At 48.1% G+C, this 25803-nt stretch overlaps 1 protein-coding gene and 1 long non-coding RNA gene across 6 annotated transcripts; one reads left to right on the top strand and one right to left on the bottom strand.

Moving 5' to 3' along the window:
- Positions 1–365: 365 nt before the first annotated feature.
- DNAJA4 (DnaJ heat shock protein family (Hsp40) member A4) lies at positions 366–16229 on the bottom strand. 5 transcript variants are annotated; one of them, XM_059912657.1, is made up of 8 exons: positions 15989–16072; positions 15500–15638; positions 10257–10437; positions 8225–8329; positions 7095–7322; positions 5857–6087; positions 2438–2538; positions 366–2341 (listed from the first exon to the last, which is right to left on the bottom strand). In XM_059912657.1, the coding sequence occupies exons 2-8, from the start codon at positions 15629–15631 to the stop codon at positions 2126–2128; spliced, it is 1194 nt and encodes a 397-aa protein (XP_059768640.1). In that variant the 5' UTR covers positions 15632–15638; positions 15989–16072; the 3' UTR covers positions 366–2125. The 5 variants fall into 5 exon arrangements, with proteins under 5 accessions (XP_059768640.1, XP_059768644.1, XP_059768643.1 ...); XM_059912661.1 differs by having other exon boundaries at positions 15500–15636; positions 15977–16067; XM_059912660.1 differs by lacking the exon at positions 15500–15638 and having other exon boundaries at positions 15989–16229.
- Positions 15698–21068, top strand: LOC132359190 (uncharacterized). The gene is made up of 3 exons (XR_009500758.1): positions 15698–16423; positions 18003–18138; positions 20236–21068. It is a non-coding gene; the product is annotated as an uncharacterized LOC132359190 (long non-coding RNA).
- The last annotated feature ends 4735 nt before the right edge of the window (positions 21069–25803 follow it).

Here is a 25803-nt window from a genome sequence, read left to right as displayed (position 1 = left end):
TAGGTAGCCCCTCGCTTCTCTCTCCTGCCTCTTTGCCTTGTTCACCCTCCTGTAACCACATAGCCCTGGCCATTTCCTCTGCCTAGAATGTTTCTTCCTCAGACCTTTAGAGGTCTCACTGCTTTCAGGTGGCTGCTCAGGGGTCAGCTCCCAGTAGAGGCCTTCTCCTGGTCCCTTTCCCATTACTCTTTCTTCACTGCAGTCATCATTGCGTGATGTTTGTATTTATCCCCACACCCAAAATATAAGCTCCGTGAGAGTGGAAACTTCATTCTGTTACATCAACCAATATGAGGCAAACTGGCACTTAGCACTGGTCATTGGAGCTCGAGAAAATTAAAAAAAAACAAACAAAACCATCTGTCTCTCATACCAGCTCAATTTTAATTTTAAAGTGACAAATATACAGGTGGAATAAATTTTAAGCAACACCCTCCAAATTCTTTACGTGACAAGGAGCTGAATGTAATTTTACCTCATCATCAACTAGACAGTTTTCTAGCAATAATTTATTAGGAAGTCACAGCACAGAAACAGAACACCCTGGAGTTGTGGTCCATTTGTCAATTGATTTTCATATAGGCTTAGTTGGAAGAATAGGTTTTATGTCTTTCCTGACTGATGGTCAAAGTGGGATAGGTGGGCTCTTTCTATACCTATTTTGAGCAAATTATGCCCACCCACTAGCCAGCTGGAGACTGGTCCATCCGCTAGACCTACCTGCCATGGGTCTCATCTACCCTTTGGCCCTCCTGGGGAGGTCCCTGGTCTGAGTCAAACTCTCAGATACTGTATACCCAATAAGGGTGGATCTGAAAAGTGGCCTCTGCTTTAACCCAGCAGCTTAGAAGGCAGGAGTTTTTCTTCATGACTGTTGTGGGAAGGAAAGGAGCAGTAATGGCTAAAGGTTGAGGTAACCCTAAATTTAAATTGTAGTCTACCTGCCAGGAGTTAATGAATAATATCCCTCCCAACAAGTTATCATTTACAGTGGTAGTCCAGACAGACTGCGGTCCAGAGTAGAACTTCAGTTCTCACTAAAACATTATCCCTTGAGCAGGAAGCCCTTTGTGATATGGCTGTGCAAGGAGAGGAACCATCCTTTGGAAGGGAGTTCAATCTGGGAGAATGAGGTGGAAAACACTGAGATGTCCTCTGCCTTTCCAGACCCTCAAGTCATCCCGGATCACTGGTCAGACAGGGAAGCTGGCTGTGCCACGGGGCTGAACCACCAGCATCTCCCGTGGATTCCGTTGCACTGAGGCTGCTGCGGACATGGATGGTTTCGTTATCTTTACAAGTAAGCACTTTGGTGGGAGAGCACTGCAAAGGCTGTCAACAGAAAATCAAACAACAAAAAACAAGGTGCGGGGGGCGCAGGCAAACAGTTTTATCAGCGTTTCATTTAAAACCCTGGTTTGTCCTCACCGCAAGGCCTGGAAGGTTCAGGAAGCTTCCAAGAGAGATGATCAGACACACTCACACCCCATTCCAAGCATTCAAGGGTACAGGACACAGGTAGGAACCAAGTTGGCCCTGCAGCCCACTCAGCGTGAACCAGGCACTGCAGCCAAGCCCAACCCACAGATGTGCTTTTATTCTTGAGAAGCATCTAGAATCTAGATTCAGAAATGTCACATGAGCAGCCCTGAGATCATGCCCTCAGTAACTTTGCCATTATGAGGGAGGTGGGGAGGGAAAGAAACCGCAGAGCTAGACTTGGGCCAGGTCGCCCACTTCATGCCTGGAGGTTTGCTAGGGGGCTGAGTGCTGTTGTCTGGGCTGTGCTTTATTGGTGGAACTGAATTATGGCAAAGCCTCTAGAAGCACAAAGTGTCAGTGCGGTCACTGGCATCTCAAAAATATCCTGAAAATGTAAATAAACAGATTCCATATGCAGACTAGAGTGATTTACACTTAAAACATTTAAATATAAACCGATAACTTACGTTACAACCAAAAGAAAAACAAAAGAAAAACCAAAAAGACACTCAGCAGTTGAGAATGCTGAACACATACACAGGACACCCCAAACACGAGGCCATTAAAGCGACGCCATTTTCATTGTGCCAACTTTACATTCATCATGTGCTAGTCCGGCCGGGCCACGCTGCGCCGGGCCGCATCATGCCGTCTGGCACTGCACTCCGGCCCGGGGCCCGTCGTCATCCTCCTCGTAGGCCTCCCTGTGCTGGCGCCAGTTCTGCTCATTGGGATTGAACTCCTTCAGCTCCACCTGATCCATGTCATCTGTAATCCTGACTTTCTGTCGAGGAGGGAGCAGAGCTTCCAGCTGGGGAAGCTTGTCTTGAGACAGCCAGTGTTTTTCAGGAAAAGTAACCTGTAAAGGGTGAGGTGGGAAAGAGCAGTTGTTTCTTCCCTCCCCAATTAAGGCATTTAATTATATGTCCCATGAGAATAAAACACATGCACTTACTAAAAACTGTATGATCAGCGTCCCTTTCTCCAGGGGTGCTTTGTAGATTGGCATTCCTTCGTTGGGCACACATTTCAGGTCCCCGTGCTTTACCACCTCACCTGCCGCAGAGAAGGTTTACTTATGAAACAGGAAGATGGAGGGCAGCCGGGAGAGGTCAGTCCCCCTGTTGGGAGAGCCTGGGGCAGACACTGTCACCCCCACAGCAGCAGGCAAAGGCAGGGGTCATGGGGCATCTGACTAAAAAGCTGGTCCCGACCAGAATGATGCCTGTCAGAGGAGCCGGCTGGGTGAGGGGGATGAGAGGGAGGGGGGCGGGAGTGGAACCCTCTGTGACCCACGCACTGGGCTCCTGCAGTGTATCAAAGGAGGAGCGGGCTGCAGCCTCCATCATAAGGTTGGTTTAAAAAAGTGAACTGGGAATCAACACTCAGTCTGGGTAAACAGGGCTGATAGCTGTCAGCCTGCCTCTTGCGTCAGGCTGTCACTGCAACCTTCCCATGAGTGGGAGGGGAGTCTGCTCCTCACAGACTCCAGCAGAGCTTGGAGCAGGAATGGCCTCAAGAGTCCAGCCAGATCCCACCTGGCAGGAGAGCCAGCCTTCTGGGTGGGGGGCTCACAAGGTGGCTCCGGCCACAGGCAGTCTCCATGAGCTGGTGGGCTGGAGCTGGTCTGGCTTGCACTTGCTGGATCTTACATTCTACACTATTTCAAAAGGCATCATGGGAGTTTAGTCCCCCCAGAGCTCTTGGTTCGCCCCCAAATCTAAAAATATCATTTCCTTCCAAACATGAAAAGAAAAGGGATAAAAGGGTCTCTTTAAAAAGTATGCTCTTCAGCTCAGTAATGAAAATGGACAAAGAAAGAAATGTTCAGAAAAAATGGTTGGGGGGAGCCCAAACATTTATTCAGCGTCCCACTCCCCTGGATGAACTCTCTCAAGAGGAAATCTTTTAAAGTATCTCATGGGAGCTTTTAAAATAAAGGGTGTGGAGGACTCTTTCCTTGGGGGTCATTCAGTGCAGGGCTGTGACTCACACGTGGCCCTCAGAGCTGCTGACTGCAGGAGGAGCCCATTAGCTAAAGGGCCCCAAGCTGCTGGGCTTGTTATGGCCTTTGTTTTGTTTTTAATAGCTTTTCTGTCTCTTTGTTCCTGTCAGGTGTCACACTTCTTGTTGCTCTCAGCACAACTCCTCGGGCTTCTGCTTCTAACTCGCTGGGGGGCAGGGAAACCGTGGGACCAAGCGTGGACAACCACGTGTAAGAGAAGGAAAGAGATGGTGAGTCAGCTCTTCCGTGAGGTACATATCTGCCTTCAGTCAGGGGGATCACACCCTGGTGAAACTCTTAAGGCACTTTTTTCTTTAATCTCCTGATTCTCAGCCATGCTCAAGACAGCCTAAAGGCCTCTGGCGAGGAAGGCACTTCAGTAGCAGAAGAGAGAAGAAGAAATGAAGGAAAGAGAAATAAGCCAAAACAAGAAAAGAAGAGGTGAAAGAAAAGGACTCAAAAAAAGATAAATGAGCAAAAAGAAAAAGCACAAATCTCCAGCAGAAGGTTTTCTGGACACCCTGCCCTTCCTTATAACTAAGCAAGGAAATGGGTTTCTCGGGGTTTACAACTTCCTTCCCTCTGGGGCTCACTTCCTGTCTTGCGTCCTTGGCTCCCAGTTTCCCTGTGGCTGGGATCAGCTGGGGGGCAGCAAGGAACACTGGGCTCCAATCCCATGGCAGGGGCCCCTGCTCCAGGGAGCTCGGCCAAGGACGAGCTTTCGCAAAGAAGTTACACAGCACCCCAAAGATGCTGCCCAGCTCATGCTCCCCGAAGGGCTGGAATCAGGTCTGAGACAATGTTAGGGGGTCTTGGACATGATACCAGGGGTCTTGGGCACACACCCACTCACAGCCTGTGGCCTAGGGCTTTGTGTGAACTATGATCCCCAAACTTTCCTACAGAAGTGAGGGGAGGAATTGGGTACCTTGGGAGGCTTACAGAATGGAATCTAAAGGAAGGTGCTGTATTTAAAATTTCATGCATATTTTCATTATAGTGCAGTGCTTTTCCCCAATCCTTAAGTATATCTATACACAAACACAGAAATGAAAAATCAAACAGGGTAAAATTTTAACAATAGGCAAATCATATATGCGTGGTCTTCATACTGTTTTTATTTTTACAACTTTTTGTTAGTTTGAAATTGTTTCCAAATAAAAAGTAAAAAACAAAAGCAAAAAAACCCAAAACAAACCTCTGATCAAGACTTGGATATATAATTCCATTTCACTTATACCCAGAAAAGAGGAAACAGAAAAAGCCAAAGAGGAAAGTGGCAGAGAAAGAGAACAGGCCAGAAAGGGGAAGAGAGAAATGGACACAGAGGCAGGAAAGCCCTGGATGGAGGCTGGGGAGGCAAGGTGGCTCACTCCACTGGACTTCAGGGTCTTAATTACACTGCCCTCGGACAGCGTTATTGGCTGGTTACCTCCCACCCCAGCTCTGAGCCTACCCCTCTAGCCTAAACCTCAGATACCCACAGGAGAAGTCACTCCCTAACCCTGTGGCCAGCGAGGGGACCAGAGCGGCACTGCTCACGGCCAGTGATGGGGTCACGGATGTCTGGGTGGCTCAGCCACCACCGCACCTGTCCAGACATTCTTTGACATGGACAACTGACCTGAAGTGCTATTCGGAGGCAGCTTCAGGTTGAGGGCCCCAGCCTGGCCTCTCTCCCTTCTCCAATTTGCCGGGCCTCCTCACAGCCCCTTCCAGGCAGGTGCTCTGGGGCCCACATGGACTCAGCTGCAGTGAACACTAGCCCTCCTGGGAGCTGGGAGCCTGGCATCTACACACGTGCTGGCAGGCTGAGCTCTCAGGCCTTTGAGAACCCTTAGGGTCCAGAGGCAGCTCCCTCAAGCTCCTGTGCCTGTGTGCAGATGGGCAGTTCTCTAGAAGCCGCCAAGGATAAGCTGGCAGACGATGTCTTTTTTTTTCAGGAAAATTCTATTTTAAAATGTCTCTCACATGTAATCGACAACACAGAGGCTAGAGAAACATGGATGAATCAGCACAGATCACCATTTGATAGAAAAACACCATCTATTATCAGCTGTGTTTTATTATACAAAAGTTAATTTTTTAAAAAATGTAAGTTAAATTGGCAGGTTCCCGGTAGAAATTTAGATCCCCAAGATTCCTGTTTTGAGGCTCTTTCCCCAAAATGGAATTTTTTTCGTGGAAACTATAAAAGAAATTCATAAAATTCTCAAAAGTCCCTAGTGATGACTTTAAATTTAGAGAAAATCAAGTCACACTAACTTGTGCAACAGAAGTCAGCCTTGAATGCGAAACCAGGCTAAGCTGCCAGCATCATTATGCCAAACATACAGAAGAACTACAACGAAACACATTTGAAACATTACCTGATTTGGATGTAATAATAAGGACTCGATCATCCAGTGTTTTTATCATCTTCTTGAAGCCACAAAGGGCTTCAGAAAGCTGAATTTTCATTTTCATGATCAAGTCATGGCCTCGTCTCTGAAAGACACTATGATCCTTCTGATCAAGCACAATTATGACATCACCAGGCTCCAGCTCAGGCTCCTGATCTCCTTCTCCATGAAACAGTATCTTTTGCCCATCTTTCATACCTATGAAACATCATCCCTTTCTGATTAGCCATTTCTCTTAAAAACCGTACTTCCCACAAAGCTTTTGAAGAAGGCTCACAGAGAGCCCTTTGGGGGTTCTTTATTCATCTAACCTCCCAACCTCGTGCAGGCCTGGGGCTGGGATTACCACTGACCAAGAGGCCTCATTCCCCTCGGCATAACGAGGGTCCTCAGCCAAGCGTGCAGCAGGGAGAGTGGGAAACGAGGCCGCCACATCGCAAGTTCACCGCTCAGCCCCCGCCCTCCTGGCCGTGCGATGCCACAGCTGACAGCGCACCGTGAGCAGGTCACCGCCTGCTTCTTGACGCACAAGCAGCACTGGGCTCTGGGGGCCTTCTGATAAGTCTCTGGGCACACAGGCACAGTGTCAAGTCCCTCAACATGTGTGCTGGTTGGGTGTTGATTTGTGTACTTTGGTCTCTCACCTAAATACATTTGCTGGGTTAGGAAGCCACAGAATGATCAGGGGGAACAACTAAGAGGGAAAAAGACCCTAAAATGATGGCCCCAGGCAAAATGAACAGCAGGAGGAAGGTGCTGGATTTGGGAGAATCTGCTGCAACAGAGGGGAAATGTGTGGAGAAAAGGGACATCCAGCTACGAAGACTTAGATAAGCTTTTACAGCCAATGAGCGACAAAAGCCATTAGGAATAACACTCCCAGTGACTCTAAAGTAATGGTTTGAGAAGGGCAAGAGAGGGCAATTAACCAAAATCAAGGTTAAGTGACTTCCAGGGCATTGGAAAACCTTACAAAGAGGTTTTGTAAGCAAGAAAACTTTGGCAGGTGACACGGATGGAAACAAAGCCAGGGAGGGTCCATGGAAGATGCCCTGGGAATTGGAAGAACTGACGGCACATTCTAACGGCATTTAAATACCAGTTGTGCTGTGTCTCATTTCCCCGATACCTAACGCTTGTGCCCCACAATCAGCACCTGAGATGCATGTCCACCAGCGTGGGGCGCCAGTGCTGCGCAGCCTCACCTTTCTCCACGTGCACCTCGATACTCTTCTTCTCTCGGATGACCTTGGCACCACTGCAGCTTTCACAGCGGTCCTTGGGGTTGATGCGCTCGCCCTGGCCCTTGCACTCGATGCACACGGTCTGGATCTGCTGCACCATGCCCGGCCCGATCTGCTGGATGTGAATCTGCATCCCTCGCCCCTTGCACACTGGGCACTTCTCCACAGATCCCTTCTTCCCACCAACGCCTGTGGGGAGACAGGAACAAGGCTGTGCTCGTCCCTTAGAAGCATCTCTGCTGGGTGCCACCACAGAAGGATAATGAGCCACAAAATTGGACACTGGGGTTTGAATTCTGACTATTTACAATCATGAAAAGCCATGTGGAAGAGTCTGGATGATTCTAGCCAAGCAGACAATATCCAGATGTTAACATGTAAGCACAAACATTTGTGGTTTTGGCTATACCAAGACAAATTCATTGCTTTAACTTCACCAAATGTGTTTTCTTCCACCCCAGGGTGGAAGAACACCCATGCCTACGTGTGACCAGTGGAGACTGGAGAAAACAGCCCTGTCCACAGGGGTGGCTATCCAGCCCAGCCACTTCTCTGTGGGACAGTGTGTGACCAAGTCACCAGATCTGACTTTTCTTGAAAAATCAGATTTTAAAAAATTACGTTAATTACATTTACATTTAAATCAAGGACAGCAAACTAAGGCCAGCTGCCTGGTTTTGTAAATAAAGCTTTATTGGAGGACAGGTATGTCATCTGCTTGTTTACTGTCTATGGATCCTTTTGCAATAAGAGCTGAATAGTTACGGCAGGGACTGCATGGCTCACGAAGCCCAGAAGTACCTATCATCTGGCCCTTTCCAGCAAAAGTCTGCTGACCCCTAGGTTGAGTGAACCATTCTTGATTTTTATGTTTTTAAAATAATTGTCAACATACTAAATAAATGTGCAGTCCAAATAAAAAATGTACAGGGCCAAATGAAATGGATTTGGCCCTCAGGCTACCTGTTTGCAATCTCTGACCTTCACATTTAAAAAGATAAATTATTTTTCTCTGAATTGTAAAACAGTAAGAATTGTTTCCAGATCTAAGGGACCAGAACTATGAGACTCATTCAGACATTAATTCTTACCTTCACATTTCTCACAAATTACATTTTTCTCGAGAGCCAATTTCTTTGTGACTCCATTATATAAATCTTCAAGAGTTACAGACAACTGATGTACAACATTCTTGCCTTACCGAGGGAAAAACAAAGACCAATTAGTAATACTGTATTAAATATACCACTGTATTAAATACTACCCATATGACCTTTAGTTGTATGAAGTCTCAAAGTATGCCTGTGTCATTCATTCCCTTCCCTGTGGGAAGCAATGCTTGCTTCTGTTACATCTGGCCCATCCTTCTGGCCCTTTGCCAGTATGAGAACTAATACCCTTTCTAGCTATGAGCTAATTATTCAATCATTTATAGATGTCAACAAAGACTTTCATCTTTATTTTCTAAAACAAATCTGAGAATGAGAGATCAGTGAGGAAACCCAAGGCAATGTTAACCAATGAGATTGGTTAACTAGGTTCTCCCCATGAAAGGAGCCCTTTCCTTATAGATGATGCACGAAGTCAGTCTCTGGACCTTTAACTGAAACTCTTCCTCGAACATAACGTCCTTTACTTTTTGAGCCCTTCTATGTCTTGTGGCCAAGTGGGAACTCTTTCATCTGTGGAAATCCTGTCTGTGCATCCAGGACAGTGGGCCTTTCATCTTCAGGGTGGGAGTCTGTCTGCTCTGGCACCATGCCAGCCTGTCAGGACCCACAGCATCAGGTCCCTCTCTGCTGCCCATAGGGCTCTCGAGGTCACTGAGATGCTGTCCTTGTTTATTGGCTGTCAACTTTGAGAGATGACTTAATTAAGGGCGTGAAGTTGTTCATCTCAAGACAGTGAGAGAGCTAGGCAAGAAGATACCCAAGGTTTTAATCACATCCACATTGTCAATTATATGAGCAGGCAACATACCCAGAAAACAGGGTAAGGATTTTTCCCTAATAAACACTTTGTGATTTTCAGCACACTGTATTCACAGAATTGACAGCCAAGCTTTTCAAAGCTCAAAGTCAATTATAATGTGGGAACAAGAAGAGCCTTATTTATCCAGGGGCCTCTTGTTGACCTCAAACCACCCTTCTTAAACCTCAATGCAGAGCTTATTTTGATTTCACCCAGGATTTTAATAAGCTTGGTTATCTATCTGGTTTTGAGGTCCAAAGCAGAGTATCAACCGTAAGCAGGACAGGGGAAGGGGGCTTAAATTAGAGACACCTCCAGAGACTGGAGGTGACAGTCCAGAGCCTGGCAGGAGGTAAGAGGTAGAAAAATTAGGAAGAGCAAACCCAGAACTCAAAAACAGGGGCCTGGGGCCATTTCACCAAGAGCTAAGTCCCTCAATTCACCTCTGGGGACGAAGCTGCTAGTCCTAATGCATTCTGAAGAGAGAGGCAAAGTAGCTTCTTTTACAAAGATGTTCAAACATCAAGGGGTAAATTTTGTTACCTAGAAAATCTCCTGAGCAGGCTGAGAAAATGAGGCCACACTGCACATGGCAGAGCACCAGCCAGAAATAGAGCCCACGGGCCCTGGCCCAAGTCAGGAGGCATGGGAGGAAGCGTGCAGGAGGGGAGGAAAGCACTCTCGGCAGAGGTATCACTAATAACCACAGGAGGTGCCATTTATGTCCCTTAGGAACATAAATGGAACCTGACCCCAACAAAAGAGAAAAAGAGGGCAAGATGAACTTGAACTTCCTCCTTTCTCCTCACCGCCATTTGCTCTTTTTTGGGGGGGGGGGCGCACCATTTGCAGGATCTTAGTTCCCTGACCAGGGACTGAACACAGGCCCCAGCAGTGAAAGCACCGAGTCCTAACCCCTGGATCACCAGGGAATTCCCCATTTGCTCCTTTATATGTGGTGTTGGGAAGGTGTCAGGCAATTAATTGCTAAATGCACTAAGAGATTCCAGGTAGACTAAACAAGCGATGAACTAAAGCTAATGATCCCCAAACATGACAACTACACCCTTTTAAGGCATGATCCGTCCTGATTCCAGCAACACGAACAATTTGGAAACTATAAAACTGCTTAACGTCTTTCAAAGCAGTTACCTCTTCTCTCTCTAGCCATCCGTCCTCCGCCACCAAAGAACATGTCAAAGATGTCCATGGGGGAAGAGAAGCTGGGGCTGCCTGCGCCTCCTTCCTTAATTGCCTGTTCGCCGCCCTGGTCATAAATGTCCCTTTTCTTTGGATCTGAAAGCACTTCATATGCCTGGGATATGAGCTTAAACTTCAAAAGAAAAAAAGAGAGATTAAAAAGAGAAGGTTTGAGTTGTTCATGATGCAAACCCACCACATAAATGCAATGACAGAGGGATTCTACACCCAACCCCCCAAACTAGCAGGTCTACATGTTATCTGAAACCTGACTTTTCCATTTAATCCCTTTGTAGAGTGGGATACATAGGGCAAACATTACTAAGGGATGAGAGGCAGGGCCACTGCAGAGAATAAGGATGCAGAGCAGTAAGAAGGAGTTTCTTCCTCCTCAGGCTGCACCAGACAGGAAGAAGTAGAGTGGAGCTAAGATGTAGTGAGACCAGGCCAGGGCTTAACCTACAACTGGATAAAGCCCATGAGGGCTGCTTTCCAGCTCAGGAGGGCTGCTTTCCTAGGTTACTAGCATAAAATTCAACTACAGACATCCTGTGAGCATCCATCCGCATGCAGGCTGCAGACACTGTGCACAAATCTGTCCTGATCTCCCCCGCAAAGTCCTGCCCCTCCCATAGTCTCCCCCACAGCTCACTTATTGGCAATTCCAAAACCTCATTTCCTCTCCCTCACATCTCATCTGTCAACAAATCCTTCTGGTGCTACCTTCAAATGTCTATCTCCAGTACCCTAAGTCAGAACATCGCATGTGTCACATGCCTGCCAAAAATGTATCCTGGAATCCAACTGTAAGGAAAGAATCAGAAAACCCAAATAGAAGTATATTCTGCAAAACTAAAAGACAGGAAAACTAAATGCAGTGTGTGACCCTGGATTGGATCCTGGACTGGATCTTGCACTGGGGAAAAAATTGCTACAAAGGACATTGGAACAACTGGAAAAATGGGAATTTTTTTCTCAATGTTAAACTTCTTAAATTTGATAAATGTACTGTGGTTATGTACAAGGATGTTGTTTTCTCAAGGATAAACATTTAGGGCTGAAAGGTTATGATGTATGCAACTTACTCTCAAAAGCTTTAGCAAATAATAATAATATAGGGAAAGCAAATGTGGTGACCTATTTATAATCAGTGAAGGTAGGTGAAAGAAAGGCAGGTGTTCGTTGTACCACTCTCACCTTTTCTGCAGATATATGGAAGTTTTTAACATAAACTCAAAACAGTATATAAAATATCCAAAATCCATCCCTTCTCACCACTACCACCACCACACCCGCCCTGGCGGAGGACACCCTCTTTGGCCTGGATAGCCCAGTAACCTCCTCACTGGACTCCCATCCTCCGCCTTCACCTCAGCTTTCAGTCTGTTCTCCGCACAGCAGCCAGAACTTGCCAGCTAATCACGTCAGTCCTCTGCCCCAAGCCCTCCAAGGGGCCCGGCTCACTTGGAGTAAAAGCCAGTTCTTATTCTGGTCTACAAGCCCAAAATGACACCTTTGCCTCCAGCTCCCCGCAATTCTGCTCCTGCGCTGTTGGCCTCCTTGCTGTTCCCCAAAACCAGGGCACTTACTGCTGGGATGGTGTCCCCACTGCAGTGTCAGCTCCATGAGGACAAGTAGTTAGGTCAGCTTTGTCCACTGCCATATCCCCAAACCTAGAACACTGTCTGGCATGTAGAAGGTACCTAGTAAATACTTGTTATATGAATGGCTCAATTCCCAGAATTGAGAAATGAATAAGTGAGATAGGGTCTTCACCCTCCAGGGGAATGGTTTAGGAAGAAGAAAAAAAAAAAATACAGAACATACAGAAAAAAAAAGTGCTTTGAATATACAAATATGGAAACTGACAGACACTAGGTTTTCTCTTGTACTACAGATCCCTGATAGAGATCTAATAAGTAGCTAATAAATAATAAATGATAGCTAATAAATAATAGCTAACAACTGGGTAATTTAAAAAACTGTCTTAGAGACATCAGAATCATACTCAAGGTAGTTAGGTTTTTTGGTACGTTAATTCTCCCACCATTTCTGTAAAGAAGTAGGTATCGTTCACCACTACTCCTTTCCACAGAAGGAAAATAAGGTGTAGGGATTAGGTGCCCGGTAGGGAAGATCCGAAAGCAACCAGGCCAGGCTGCCCCCAGGGAGTCTCTGGGCCCGTCTGTACTAGGTAAACATGCTTCAAGAGAATGTCCACTAGAAACACTCTGGATAGTTGAAAGACTCTTGCACTTAACAGAATGGATGATTAATCTAAAAAGGAAAAGGAATGCCCTGTCACTTGGGGCATTCAACCAGAGGCCACACCTCACAAAGGGGTGGGGCTCCCACTACCCTGGGGGTAGGGGTGGGTCTCAGCACTCCAGAGTCTAATTCAGTCCCTGCCTGACCCCCACCCATCTCACAGTTGGAGACTAGTACTCTGACCAGCTCACCTTTCAGACTGTAATAATTTGCCACAGTTCCTTTAATAAGATTATTACGCATCTGGAAAAGTGGCTTTGGAGACTATGTAGCAACTGGGAAAAGTATTTAAAGTATTCAGTGGCGAGGAAAAAAAACCCTATGTGCCAGGATGACCATGTACAATCACCCTGGAGAAAGCCTGGAAAGAAACACAGGGACAGCAGTTAGGGTGATGTGTACTTGGTGGGTTTTCCTCAATATTCTGAAATTTTCTGCACTTTTATGCTCTCTTTTATGATTTTTTAACTTAAAAGTCTATTATTCAAACTAAAAGTTACAGTAAAATTGGCCAAAAGACCAAACTCATCTCAAAAGCTGGCTGGGGTTAATAGCCAAGAATATACCCCCATCACGGCCCCTGAAAGGGACTCACTTACTGACCCGCTGCCCGTGTGTCTTTCAGAAAACCAGCTGCAGAAAAGTAGAGACTCTATACAGAACACCTGACAACAAACACCAGCCACCCAATGCTTAGCAACACAGGACAACAGGCCACAAAACAAAGACCAACACCCCAATAGCCTTTTCAGTTGCCCTGGAGCAAGGGAGAACGGACTGGCTCAGTCTGTTTTTGAAGAGACATTAATACAGTGACAAACTTGGGGGGAAAAAATAAAAAGGTTCCACCTATGAACAGATACAGTGGACAAGAACTACACAGAAACTTGCACAAAAAAGAAAAGGCCTACACAGTGCGCCCAGCACACAGCAGGACCAAACAGCAGGTATCCGGTGAGTGAATGAATGCATGAGTCCTCTCTAGGGAACTTTACAGCAGTTTCTATAAACTGTGTCCCCAGTCTCCTCAAACCGTTTCGTTTCTAGGGAATACAGGTAGCAAACAAGGAATCATAATTAAATTAGGATGAGGACTAGGCCAGTGGTTCAGCCTATGGTCACAGGCTGGAAGAAGTTTTAGCTGAGAACTAAATTAAAGGGTTTTATCCCCTTCATGGAAGGTGGGAAGGGAAAAGTATTCCTGGAACATCACAGAACCCCCCACCTCTAAGCTGAAAGGGACCCGCCAGACACTTCAAGTGACACTAATTCAGTATCTGGCTATAAATAAATATTAGTTTAAAACAAATCAACCACCTCTGCTCAGGCAGGTATATGCAGGGCAACACCTACAGAAATGTAGTACAGGTTAAGTCCAATTTAAAAAAAGCTTCAGAACACCAAGAGCAGACTCACTCCAATGGCACACAGCCATGACTTACTCTTGGAGAGTGCCATGAGATCTGACCTGAACCAGGGTCAGAAGGCTTTCCCACGTGCCGCCTCTGAAACGTGAAATTAGAAGCCTGGGTGCGCTCTCCTTAAAGGCTACTCTCAGAAACAGCCTACAATGAATTTAGGGAGCACATCTATGAATCACCAACACTACGTAGAAAGCCAGTGACTTTAAAAGCTACAGTAAGCCACCTAAATATAGATGAGAAAGAACACGAGTAACAGACAAATGGTCTTCCAGAAAAGCATTTTAAACTTGTGACAGCGACACTCGGCACCTGTGGCTAAATATAAATATCCTATCACTGTTGCCACCCAGCCAACCTTCTTTAGGCAGGTTTCTCCAGCTTGGAAAAGCTAACACAGACAGGTATTTTGATACTACAGTCGTTTCCACGAGTCTAAATGCTAGACAGGTAATCTATGGCTTCAAAAGTGGCCCAGGTGTCCTTGCTATCAGCTACCACAAAAGCCCCACCTCCCAAAAGCCATCTCGGATATCCCAAGTTTTATAAGAAAATGGCAAGTCAAAGGAGGAGTGGGAAGGCCAACAAGCTTTCCCAAGGATCAATACCTGATCTTTCTAATCACCTATTCTGGTGGGTAACGAGCTTCCTTGGGCATAAAAAGCTGGTTGACTCTTTTCCTGTGAACAGGATCAAAAAGTTTAATTTAGGCCTCTAAGATGCAGAGCATTTTTCAGCCTATTATTATTGGTACTTAGGATCCACTGCGGGTCATTTGTCACAGAAAACCTGTAATGTTCATATAAAATGATGTGTCGGGTTAAAGATCTCCATGTCCCTGTTTAATCAAGAAAAGGTTATTGTTCAATGTCTGACAACCTTGATCAGGCAGGAGACAGGCACACAGAACAAATCCAGTCGGCCATTCTCAAGAAGGACACCGGGTTTGTCCAAGGTACTAACTCAGATGAAAGAAACTCACCTCTAGGGCTTATGCATCAACAGGGAATATGAGCACAAAAATAATTCAACCCCGGTCGTCCCCAGCAAGTACACAACTTCTTCTGGTCGCGTGTGCCTCAGTTTCCTGGCTTGCTGGCTGCCTTTCCGACAGGAATGCCCGCAAACCCTAGGAGAACTGGGCCCCCACGTTTCAGTCCCGGCCCTCCCCGGCGTTCGGAGGAGCCCTTGTGGAGCGAAGGGAGGAATGAATGGGCTGCGCAGGGGCTCACGAGGGGTCCCGGCGCCTCGGGCCCCGGCACCAGCCCCGATGCCCAGCCCGGCGAGGCTGGGGCTCGGCGAAGCGCCCTCCAACTGACCGCGCCGCGCCCCCTCCGCCTCGGACCACCCCCGGCCCCGGCCCGGCCCCGCGGCGTGGTGCGCGGCACCTGACGACCGCCTCTCCAACAAACGCGGCTCGGGTTCCCCGCCGCCTTCAATAATTCACAGCCCCCGAGCTCCGGGCTGAATAATTGACGGCTGGCCCCGCGCGAGCCCGGCCCGCACCTTCTCGCCCTCATCCGGGTTCTTGTCCGGGTGGTACTTGAGCGCCAGCTTCCGATAGGCCTTCTTGATCTCCTCCGGGGAGGCGCTGGGCTTCACCCCCAGGATGTCATAGTACTGGGTCTCCTTCACCATCTTTTCTCTGCGGAGCGGGGCGGGCAGGACGGTCAGCGCGCCCCCGCCGCCCGCCCGCGCGTCACGGTCACGGCCGCCGCCGCCGCCGCCGCCGCCGGCCGCCGCCCCCCGGGGCTCTCTCCCGCCTGCGCCCGACTACCCTCTTCTCCCGGCACCGCCGCACTCGAGCCGCCGGCTCCTCCGCGGCGGGTTTTATTCGGCGCCGGCGGAAGGTTCCACAAGGAGACAGTGACGCCACAAAGGCCCAGAACTTTCGCGGAGGTTCCGGCGGCGCCTGGAGCTGATGGGCTGGGGCGCTGCGGCGGGTTAGCGGCCCGGACCCCCGACGCCCCGGCCCGGCGCCACCCCCCGGCTCACCCGGTCGCCTGTTCCTCCGGCCTGCCGGCCTGCCGTCTGAGTCCCCGGAACTCCAGTTCTGACTGCCGCCCCGGGCCATGTTGCGGGGCTTGGAAGACGGCTTCGGAGTGGAGGGCGCCTTCCGACGGCCGCCCCGCCGCCCCGGGGCCGGCCCTTTTCCCTTGCGTGGGTCCGTGGGTCCGGCTGGCTCGAAGATCGGGTGGCTTGGAGGGCAGCGTCGGCGGGAACCCTACTGGGAGGGCTGACCGGGCCTCTCCCTGGGGGTGTGGCCGCCCTCTGTTTGGTCATGTCCGGATGCGCCCGGAGGCATGCCTCGGATTGTTGCGTTTTTGAGGGGTTTGAAGTGGGTAGGGGCCCTCTACCGTGCTGGGGTCGCATTTCCCGAGGCCATTTCCTGAAGCTGCTGGCGCCCCCCGGGGCATCTTCAAGGCTGAGGTGAGCCTAAGCCCTTCCAGATATGTACAGTGGTGCTTTGCTGGCCTCAGCTGTGGACGGTGGTCTCTCAACTGCCCACAACTGGGAACCCTTGACGTCCCCCAGATGTGGGAAGTGACGCCCGTTAGATGTGAGCAGCGACGTCCCCCAGGTCTCCCAAAGGTGGGCAGTGCCCCCTCCCCTCCGAACCACCAAGGTTGGACCAGGCTCGTGGTGCAGTGGGCGTGGGGATGGGGTGGGAGAGCGGTTCTGGAGACTGCAGCAGGACCCTCACTGCCTGGTGCAGTAACAGGTCCCTGACTTCCTTCGGCTGTGCCCAGCTCCCAGTAAGTAGGTGCCCGGTAGCAAGGATCACCACCCACTGCAAGAACGTGGGCGTGGAAAGCAGCGCTATCAGAGAACTGCAGGCCTTCTTGCTCCGGCCCAGCCTTGACTTCTGCCGATGGTACACTGTCAGGGAGGGTTGGCCACTGCTCACCTGTCTGGGATCCCTTGGCCTCATTTTGGGTCCTGTGGCTGAGGCAAGTACTATCCCCTCCTCCACGTGTTCAGCGGGGGTGAGAAATGACTTTTAACTTGCAAGAGAAATTAAGCTGCTCATTTCTGTTCTTGGAGACATTGCTTTTTCCCTCTCAATTAGACCTCTGAAGAGCAGTAACCTTTGGCAGAGAACTCAGAGCTGGAGGTCCACAAACTTGATTCCATCCCCAGATGTTATTAACTATATGAGCCTTAGCCTCTCTGAGCTTGTTTCCTCATCAGCAGGACATGGTCACTGCCGCCTACCTGCCTGCCTGCCTGCCTTCCTCACAGGGCTCTTGCAAGGATCACATGGGATGATCACTGTGAAGGCTTCTAGCACACAGTGATCATCCAAATCTCAAACCAGGCTGTTCATAGGGATCACCTGGGAGCTTCTAAAAATCCCAGTGTCCAGGCTGCACCCCAGACCAATTGCATCAGAACTTCTGGGGGTGGAACCCAAGCATCAGTACTTTTAAAGCTCCCCAGGTGATTCCACTGAGCAGCCAGAGCTGAGAACCACTGCCCTGCACCACACATTTATCCAGACTCAATAGTCTGGACCAGTGACACTGGCAGGAAGGGCATTTGTGGGTGGTCAGAGCCTATAGGCATAGAATGGGCCTATGAACTCTGGAACCAGTGAGACCTAGGTTCCAGTTGCTACCTCTGGCTGCCTGACCTTGGGAAAGTGATTTAACCTTTCTGAGCCTTAGATTCCTCAACCTTTTTATGGGGATAATATTAAGAGTATCTACCTCATAAGCTCCTGAAGCACCTGGCACATAGTCTCATCACACGATGATGCATTATGTTCTTTTCACTTTTATCTAAGCTGAAGAAGCTGACAAAGATTCTCTCCTTTATGAAACTCTAGCCAGGCTCCTCTGAGCCCTCTTCTCAACTAGGCCTCAACCTTGGCCTGTAAAGACTTGAACAACCACTAGCATAGTTTCTAATAGCTCAAGGCTGCCTCCCTAAGATGACTCTAACACTGCCCCCCTTTAAAGTGCCTGCCTGAGAAAAGGCTGCCAAAAATTTTTACTGTTTGTTCCAGCCAACACCTGAGGACACCTGAGGACACCTGAGGAAGAGCCTCTGTCTCCCAGTCTCTGTGAGAAAGTAGAATTCTAACTTCAATAATACCAGCTAGCAGACACCACTGGCCTAGTTGCATTTACACTTGACCTTTGGTAAGTTTTCATTTCTCTCACTCTACTGAGCCCCCAGATGCCTCCCTCCCTTCTTCATTTTCACTTTAAAATACCCAGCTATTTCTGTTCAAATTAAAGTTGAGTTCAGTTCATGCTGGTGTCTCTTCCCTATTGCAATAGTTACTACTGATTAAAATCTCTCTTTACCACTTCAGCCAGCATCCAGATTCGTTTACGTTTGACAAAGCCTCTGATGTTCTAGGACATTGTTTTCTTGAATTATGCATGGGAAGATTTGAGGCTGTGCACAGACATTTCTTACTTTATCAGTTATGTGTTTATTTTCATGGTTCACTTTTTCTTTATTGCAACCTTTATTGCAAGTGACATTGGTTTTCGAGTCACAGAGGCAAGGTAAAGTTTCCTTTTTATTTAGGTTAAAAAAAGTAGATGGGGGGCTTCCCTGGTGGCGCAGTGGTTGAGAATCTGCCTGCCAATGCAGGGGACACGGGTTCGAGCCCTGGTCTGGGAGGATCCCACATGCCGCGGAGCGACTAGACCCATGAGCCACAATTGCTGAGCCTGCGCGTTTGGAGCCTGTGCTCCGCAACAAGAGAGGCCGCTACAGTGAGAGGCCTGCTCACCGCGATGAAGCGTGGCCCCCACTTGCTGCAACTAGAGAAAGCCCTCGCACAGAAACGAAGACCCAACACAGCCATAAATGAATGAATAAATAAATAAATGAATAAATTTTTTAAAAAAATTAAAAAAAAAAAAAAAAAGTAGATGGGGACTTTCCTGGATCCAGTGGTTAAGACTTCACCTTCATTGGAAGGCAGGGGGTGCGGGTTCGATCCCTGGTCGGGGAGCTAAGATCCACATGCCTCGCAGCCAAAAAACCAAAACTAAAACAGAAGCAAAAAACTAAAAATAGAATTACCATATGACCCAGCAATCCCACTAGTGGGCATATACCCAGAGAAAACCATAATTCAAAAAGACACATGCGGGGCTTCCCTAGTTGTGCAGTGGTTAAGAATCTGCCTGCCAATGCAGGGGACACGGGTTCAAGCCCTGGTCTGGGAAGATCCCACATGCCGTGGAGCAACTAAGCCTGTGCACTGCAACTACTGAGCCTGTGCTCTAGAGCCTGTGAGCCATAACTACTGAGCCCATGTGCCACAACTACTGAAGCCTGTGTGCCTAGAGCCCGTGCTCTGCAACAAGACAAGCCACAGCAATGAGAAGCCTGCACACCGCAACGAAGAGTAGCCCCCACTCACCACAACTAGAGAAAGCCCGTGTGCAGCAACGAAGACCCAACGCAGCCCAAAAAAAAAAAAAAAGACACATGCACCCCAATGTTCACTGCAGCACTATTTACAATAGCCAGGTCATGGAAACAACCTAAGTGCCCATCGACAGATGAATGGATAAAGAAGATGTGGTACACATATACAATGGAATATTACTCAGCCATAAAAAGGAACGAAATTGGGTCATTTGTAGAGACGTGGATGGATCTAGAGACTGTCATACAGAGTGAAGTAAGTCAGAAAGAGAAAAATATCGTTTATTAATGTATATGTGTGGAATCTAGAAAAATGGTACAGATGAACCGGTTTGCAAGGCAGAATAGCGACACAGATGTAGAGAACAAACATATGGACGCCAAGGGGGGAAAGTTGGGGGGTGGGGGTGGGATGAACTGGGAGATTGGGGTTGACATATATACACTAATACGTATAAAATAGATAACTAGTAAGAACCTGCTGTATAAAAAATAAAAACAAACGAACAAAAGGTATGTGTATAGGAACTTACCTGGTGGCGCAGTGGTTAAGAATCCGCCTGCCAACCAGGCCGCAGCACAGCCGGGGCTGCTGCTCGCAGTAATCACTATTGATTGAAAGCTTTATTTAGCCTTCATCTGCACCCTCCTAGTGGATAAGGTTTTGCCACATTTTACTAGTGAGGTTGAGAGATGTATCATTTGTTTGTTGTTCTGTCCCCTCCCCCAGTATTAAACTGTGAAATTTGTGATTTGTTTAAACTCTGGGTGAATCATAGCTTAGTTTGCATGTCCAGCTAATTTGTTTCTATACATTTGTTTGATTCTCTTTCTCCTTCTCTCAGGGCTTTTACAAATATATATATATATGGATCTTCTGAAAAGTTTTTTGAGGTGCACGTTTCTCTCTTTTGTTTTTCTCTTTGATTTATGGACACGATGCTGAGATTCAATCACTACATGAAACTCCCGGCTGTGAAAACAAAACAAAAAACCCAAAGGGCTGTTTTTTCCACCAGCCCTGGGGAAGCTATGTGACGGTCGGATGCCAGTTTCAGAAAGTTTCACCATTCTTTCCACCCTATGTTCCTCTCTTTCCTCCAGAAGGAAGTTGATCCTAGTGATTTCAGCCCATGCATTAAACAGGAAACAATAATAAATGTGTAGAATTCATATTTTTCTAAAGGGAACTTAAAAACTGCTGCTACTTTATGTACAAAACTGGTTTATACCACATGAACACAGAATCACAAGTTCGGTTTTGGTACTTTTCGTTCCGCTTTGTGTTCAGCTGTATAGTACTTCCAAGTTCAAAATGAGAAGAAAAGCTGTTCTGTATCAAACCGTCTAAGCAATAAATGTTATATTCTAAAGATGGAAGAAAAAAAAAAATCCGCCTGCCAATGCAGGGGACGCAGGTTCGAGCCCTGGTCTGGGAAGATTCCACATGCCGCGGAGCAGCTAAGCCCACATGCCACAACTACTGAGCCTGCGCTCTAGAGCCCGCGAACCACAACTACTGAAGCCCATGTGCCACAACTACTGAAGCCCGTGTGCCTAGAACCTGTGCTCTGCAACAAGAGAAGCCACTGCAATGAGAAGCCCACGCACCGCAACGAAGAGTAGCCCCGCTCACCGCAACTAGAGAAAGCCCACGCGCAACAACGAAGACCCAATGCAGCCAAAAATAAAATAAAATAAATAAATTTAAAAAAATAAGTAGATACATATGTAAGGTAAGCAATATAAGTACAGGTGACACAGGATAAAGCAAAAATGACGGTACTTGGGAATTAGGGAAATGCTGATCCAATTCCACACCCCCTCACTTTACAGCTGAGGAGACTTCTACACAAAGAGGCAAAACTAAATCACAGACTGGGCATTTTCCCTGACTCCCAGCACCAAACTCCCCGTGTGACCCTGGGTGGAAGGAGAGTCAAAGCAAGCACAGAAATAGCTCTTGCAAAGGCAGCCTGGGACAGGTTCTCCATGGAGTCTACTGAAGAGGGAGAGCCGCCTGTGACTGGGGAAGGGGTCTGCAAGGACTTCCAGGGGGAGCGTATGTGCCATAAACCAGGCAGTGAGAGCTACCTGGGGCAGAGGTGGGAGGGAGGGGAGTCCTGCTTGAAGGGACAGCAGAATAAAGGCAGAGAGCACAGTGCTGGCATGGATGAAGGCTCTGAATTGGGAGAGAAGTGGAGATAGGTACAGGAGAGCCTGGAATGCCTCAGGGAGGAGTTTGTTCCTCCTCTCATGGCCCCTGGGAGCCACTGAAGGTCTCAGAGCAGGAGCAGCCTTCTGGGAGGAATAACCAGTAGCTGTCACCAGGGGCTGGGAGAGGTCTGAGCTGGACGTGCAGATGTGAGAGCCCCCTCCAAAGAGGGGCCAAGGGGTTGACAGGCTGGCCTAGAGGGAGAGTGTAGAGAGAGGAAGAAGGTAGCAAGGAGAAGCTATGGGGAACACCTGCCTTTAGGAAGTGGGAGGAGGAAGAACAGCCATCCGAGAGGCAAGAGAAGCAGGAATGTGGAGAGGAGCCCAAACCATGAGAGGCTAGGGTGGTGAAAGGAGCAGAGGGCCAGTGCCCAGGCGGCACCCAGGCCGGGAACAGTGGAGCTGGTGCTTGCAGGGTGCAGCGGGGTGTCACAGGGTTTCTCCAATGGGAGGATGTTAATTTGTTGGCCCCTAAAATAACAGTTGTCACTCCAGGCCACTGTTTGACGATCCCTAAGGACTTCTGCTTGGAGAGGCCCTGCCTCTCACTGGCTGTACGACTTTGGGCAAATTACCTCTCCCCAAACCTCAGTTCCCACCTCTGTAAAATGGGGATAAGAGCACCGACTTCGTGGGCGTATTGTAAGGATTAATGGGGACAGTATTAACCTGTGCCTGGCAGGGAGCCAGGGCTCTCAAGACGGAATTTCTTGGTTGCACCACCGCAGGTGGTCGGTGTGCACGTGCTGCGTGCTGGCTCTGTGCTGGGCACTGGCAGTACAGTGCTGCATGCAGGCCGATTCTGCCCTGGGGGAGCGCACGGTCTGGCCAGGCTGGAGCACCTGAATCTCGGCACTCTGGGGAACCCCCAGCGTGGGCCCACTTTGCCAGCACTCCAGCCCCTGGAGTTTTTCCAAGAACTTGTATTGAAGTAGTTATCCACAGCCACCTTGCTTTGACAAAACCCAAGGTTCTGTGATGTTTCTGTGGGTGAGGGCATGGTCTCTGAGAGCCCGCTTCCCCCCTGGAACTCAGCCCTCACCCAGAGCGGCTGCCCCCAGAGGTCGGGGGTGCCTCTCATTGGGGGAGTAAGAACTAAGAAAGTGAGGGAGTGGTCATCCTGCAGCATATTTGTACTTTACAGACAACGTTCCCATCAGGGCACCCCTCTCATGAGGTCACAGAGTCCAGAGACAGGACATGCATCCATCCTTTCAGCATGTCAGGAAAGCACCTTCTGCCTCCCAGCACGGTGGGAGGCTTGGGAGCACATCTGGGAACAGACAGAGCCTACGCGGGCCAGCGGGGAAATAAACCTCTAACTCCGCATTTTGATGAGAGCCACGAAGGAAGAGTATTCATTCTCTTGAGTTCTGGGTGGTCAGGGAGGTCGTGTGTGTGTGTGTGGGGGGTGGTGATGTTCACGTTGAGACCTAGAGGTTGAGAAGGAGGCTTCTCTGCGGGGCCTGCAGTGGAGTTCCAGGCACAGGCAACAGCACAGGTGAAGGCCCTGATATGTGTAAGACCTTGACCTCTTCAAAGAACCAGTGTTTCTGGAACAGAGATGGAGTGGGGTGTGGACCACTGGGCAGAGTTGGATTCTAAGAGTTGAAGCCCCCAAAGGGCTTTAAGTGGTGCACTTTAAGAAATTGCTGTATATTTATTCAATAATATTTATTGTTTTCCTTTATTTCAGCAAAATCGCTACATTGTTATAAACAGCCTCATTGCATACTTTGTGTTCTGTTTTCAGTAATGCCAGATGACAAAACATTTCTTGAGTCATTGTGGCTCTTAGTTTTAATTTGGAGACACTTTGCTCTTCTGAGGCAGAGCAAAATTCTCAAAGCAACACTTAGATTCAGAAGTGAATCATGAATTTTATGCATCATGCTCAAACATTGCAATGGGGTCACATAAGATAAGAGTTCCTGTAGAAATATTACAAATATTTTAATTTCATCATATACTTGTTATCAGTTCTTTAAAACAGCTTTTTTGAGGTATGATTGACATACAATGACTTGCACATAACGAAGTGTACCATTTGATACAGTTTCATATATGTATATACCTGTGAAACTATCTCCTTAAGGTCGCAAACATCCATCACTCCTCACCCTCATGAGAGAGTGTACATTTAAAAGATGACCTGCCCCACCTTGCCCTGGTCAGCTGCTGAGCTGGGCCCAGAAGGCTATTCTGCTGTCTCCTAATTTGGTTCTTTCCAGGAAATAAACCCATCAGCACCCTTGGGTGTGATGCTGGCTCTGCCACTTCCGAGCTGTGTGACCTTGGCCAAGGGTTACTTAACTTGGCTGCCTCAGTTTGTCATCTATGAAAGAGGACCTACCTCATAGGGCTGTGAGGCATATATAAGATTATATATATGATTATACACACACACATGTATATATAAATTACCCAGTAAAAAGCTCTTAGGATAGTACTCGGCACAACATGCAATGTTGTTATTTGATGCAAAGAGCTCTGTAAATGCATTTGCCTAGAAGTATCACATTGGGAAATACAAAAAGCCCAGTGGGATGGAAGGCTGAAATCTCTCTCCCTTCTCCAGGAGAACTGAGCTGAGACACTCACCTTAATGACGCCACTGTTATAGGATGCCCTGTGTGTCTAGTTAATGCCATACTTATTTAATAGTTTCTTCAGATCTGTCCATGTCCTTGACTGGTCCTGTCTCATATTAAGTATGGTTCTTAGCAAATTACAGACTATCCCAGCCCAGGAGGGAGGAGTTGGCGTCCCCCTTAGACACTCAGGCTGCCATCAATTCCTCTCTCTCTCCTTCCCCGTCACCGGAGGCTCTGGCTACTCCTCAGGAAAGTCTCCCAGATCTGCCCTCTGCCTTAAGACAAGCCCTCATCCTCCTTGCCTAGCCCCCTCTAATCACTCTCCTTCAATGCCAGCTACTTATGCAGCAGCCAGATGGTGAAATTTCCAGAAGCCCAGTTCTGTTCCAGTCACAATCCAGCTCTAAAGCCTTTGATGGATCCCTGAACGGAATAATCAAATCCAAATTCTTTCCCTTGGCATTGAAGTTTCTCCATGGTCTGAACCCGGCTCACCCTTCTTGGCTCCAAGTCCCACTCAGGACCCTTATTTGCACTGTCAGCATAGCTCAGTGCTGTTCACCAGCTCAGGACTTAGGAGAACAAGCCTGGAATCTGTTCAGAAGCAGAGACACCGCAATTCTATTGTGATGACAAGAAGTACCATTTAAAGAAACACGGACATCTAAGTAGCTGGCTTTGAGTTCTCAGAACAGAAACCATCTTTGGAAAAAATGTTAGTAAGCACATTAGAGAGGAGTTTGAGATTCTCTGGGCAGAGCCTTAAAAGATGATGGCAAATTGCCTGGCATGACACAGAGGAGGAATTTATGTCCTGGGGAAGGAATGTGGAGGCAAATGAGAAGAGAGGAGGGAGGGGAGCTGGCAAGATGAAGAGCATCTTGGATGAAGGGGGCTGTCAGCTCCTACTCTGTCTCCTCACCTCCATCCCACCCCATCTTTAGTCTGCTAAACTCACAAACATTTGGTGGGGGAGTGTGAGTGAGTGTACATGCACACGTGCATGTGTGTGAGGGGCTGTGTGTGTGAGTGTTTGTAGGGTAGAGTAGATCTAGAAGGAGGGGTTGAGCATATTTTACAGAGAAGGCCGCAGGACCCTCAGCCTCTGGGAAGGCATCGAAATTGTGGGGAGAGCTCTGGAATGCTACCGGCTGTCGAGTTTGGGGGATTTGAAACTATTTTACCTGCTTTAATGATCATCTGGTTCCATTTATAATTATTACTATTGTCATTACAAAAAAAAAAAACCTCTAAAAAGATACTCCCTCCTGGGAGAAACACAGAAGAAAGAACAGAATTTTGCTGCAAAAAAGAGATCCTTTAGAAATGCTTGCTTGTCAGAAATATATCTTTCCTTTCTGGTTAGTGGACGAGTGGTTTGTGGAAGAGGGCCCTGGAAAACATCAGGCTCTGAACAAAAAAACTGAAAATGGCCAGTAACCATATTTTAAAAGTTCAACCTCACTGCTCATCAAAGGACTGCAAATTAAAACAGCAGCGAGGCATACTGTTTGCCAGTGAGGACCAAGAGGGTCTAGGTCTTTACAGAAACCTCTGGTCGCTGTGCAGTGGGGAGAGAGAGCACCACGTCCCCCTGCTTCAGGC

Source organism: Balaenoptera ricei, chromosome 2, assembly GCF_028023285.1.
Source record: "Balaenoptera ricei isolate mBalRic1 chromosome 2, mBalRic1.hap2, whole genome shotgun sequence".
NCBI classification, from domain to species: Eukaryota; Metazoa; Chordata; class Mammalia; order Artiodactyla; family Balaenopteridae; genus Balaenoptera; species Balaenoptera ricei.
This window is presented reverse-complemented; position numbering and strand designations above follow the sequence as displayed.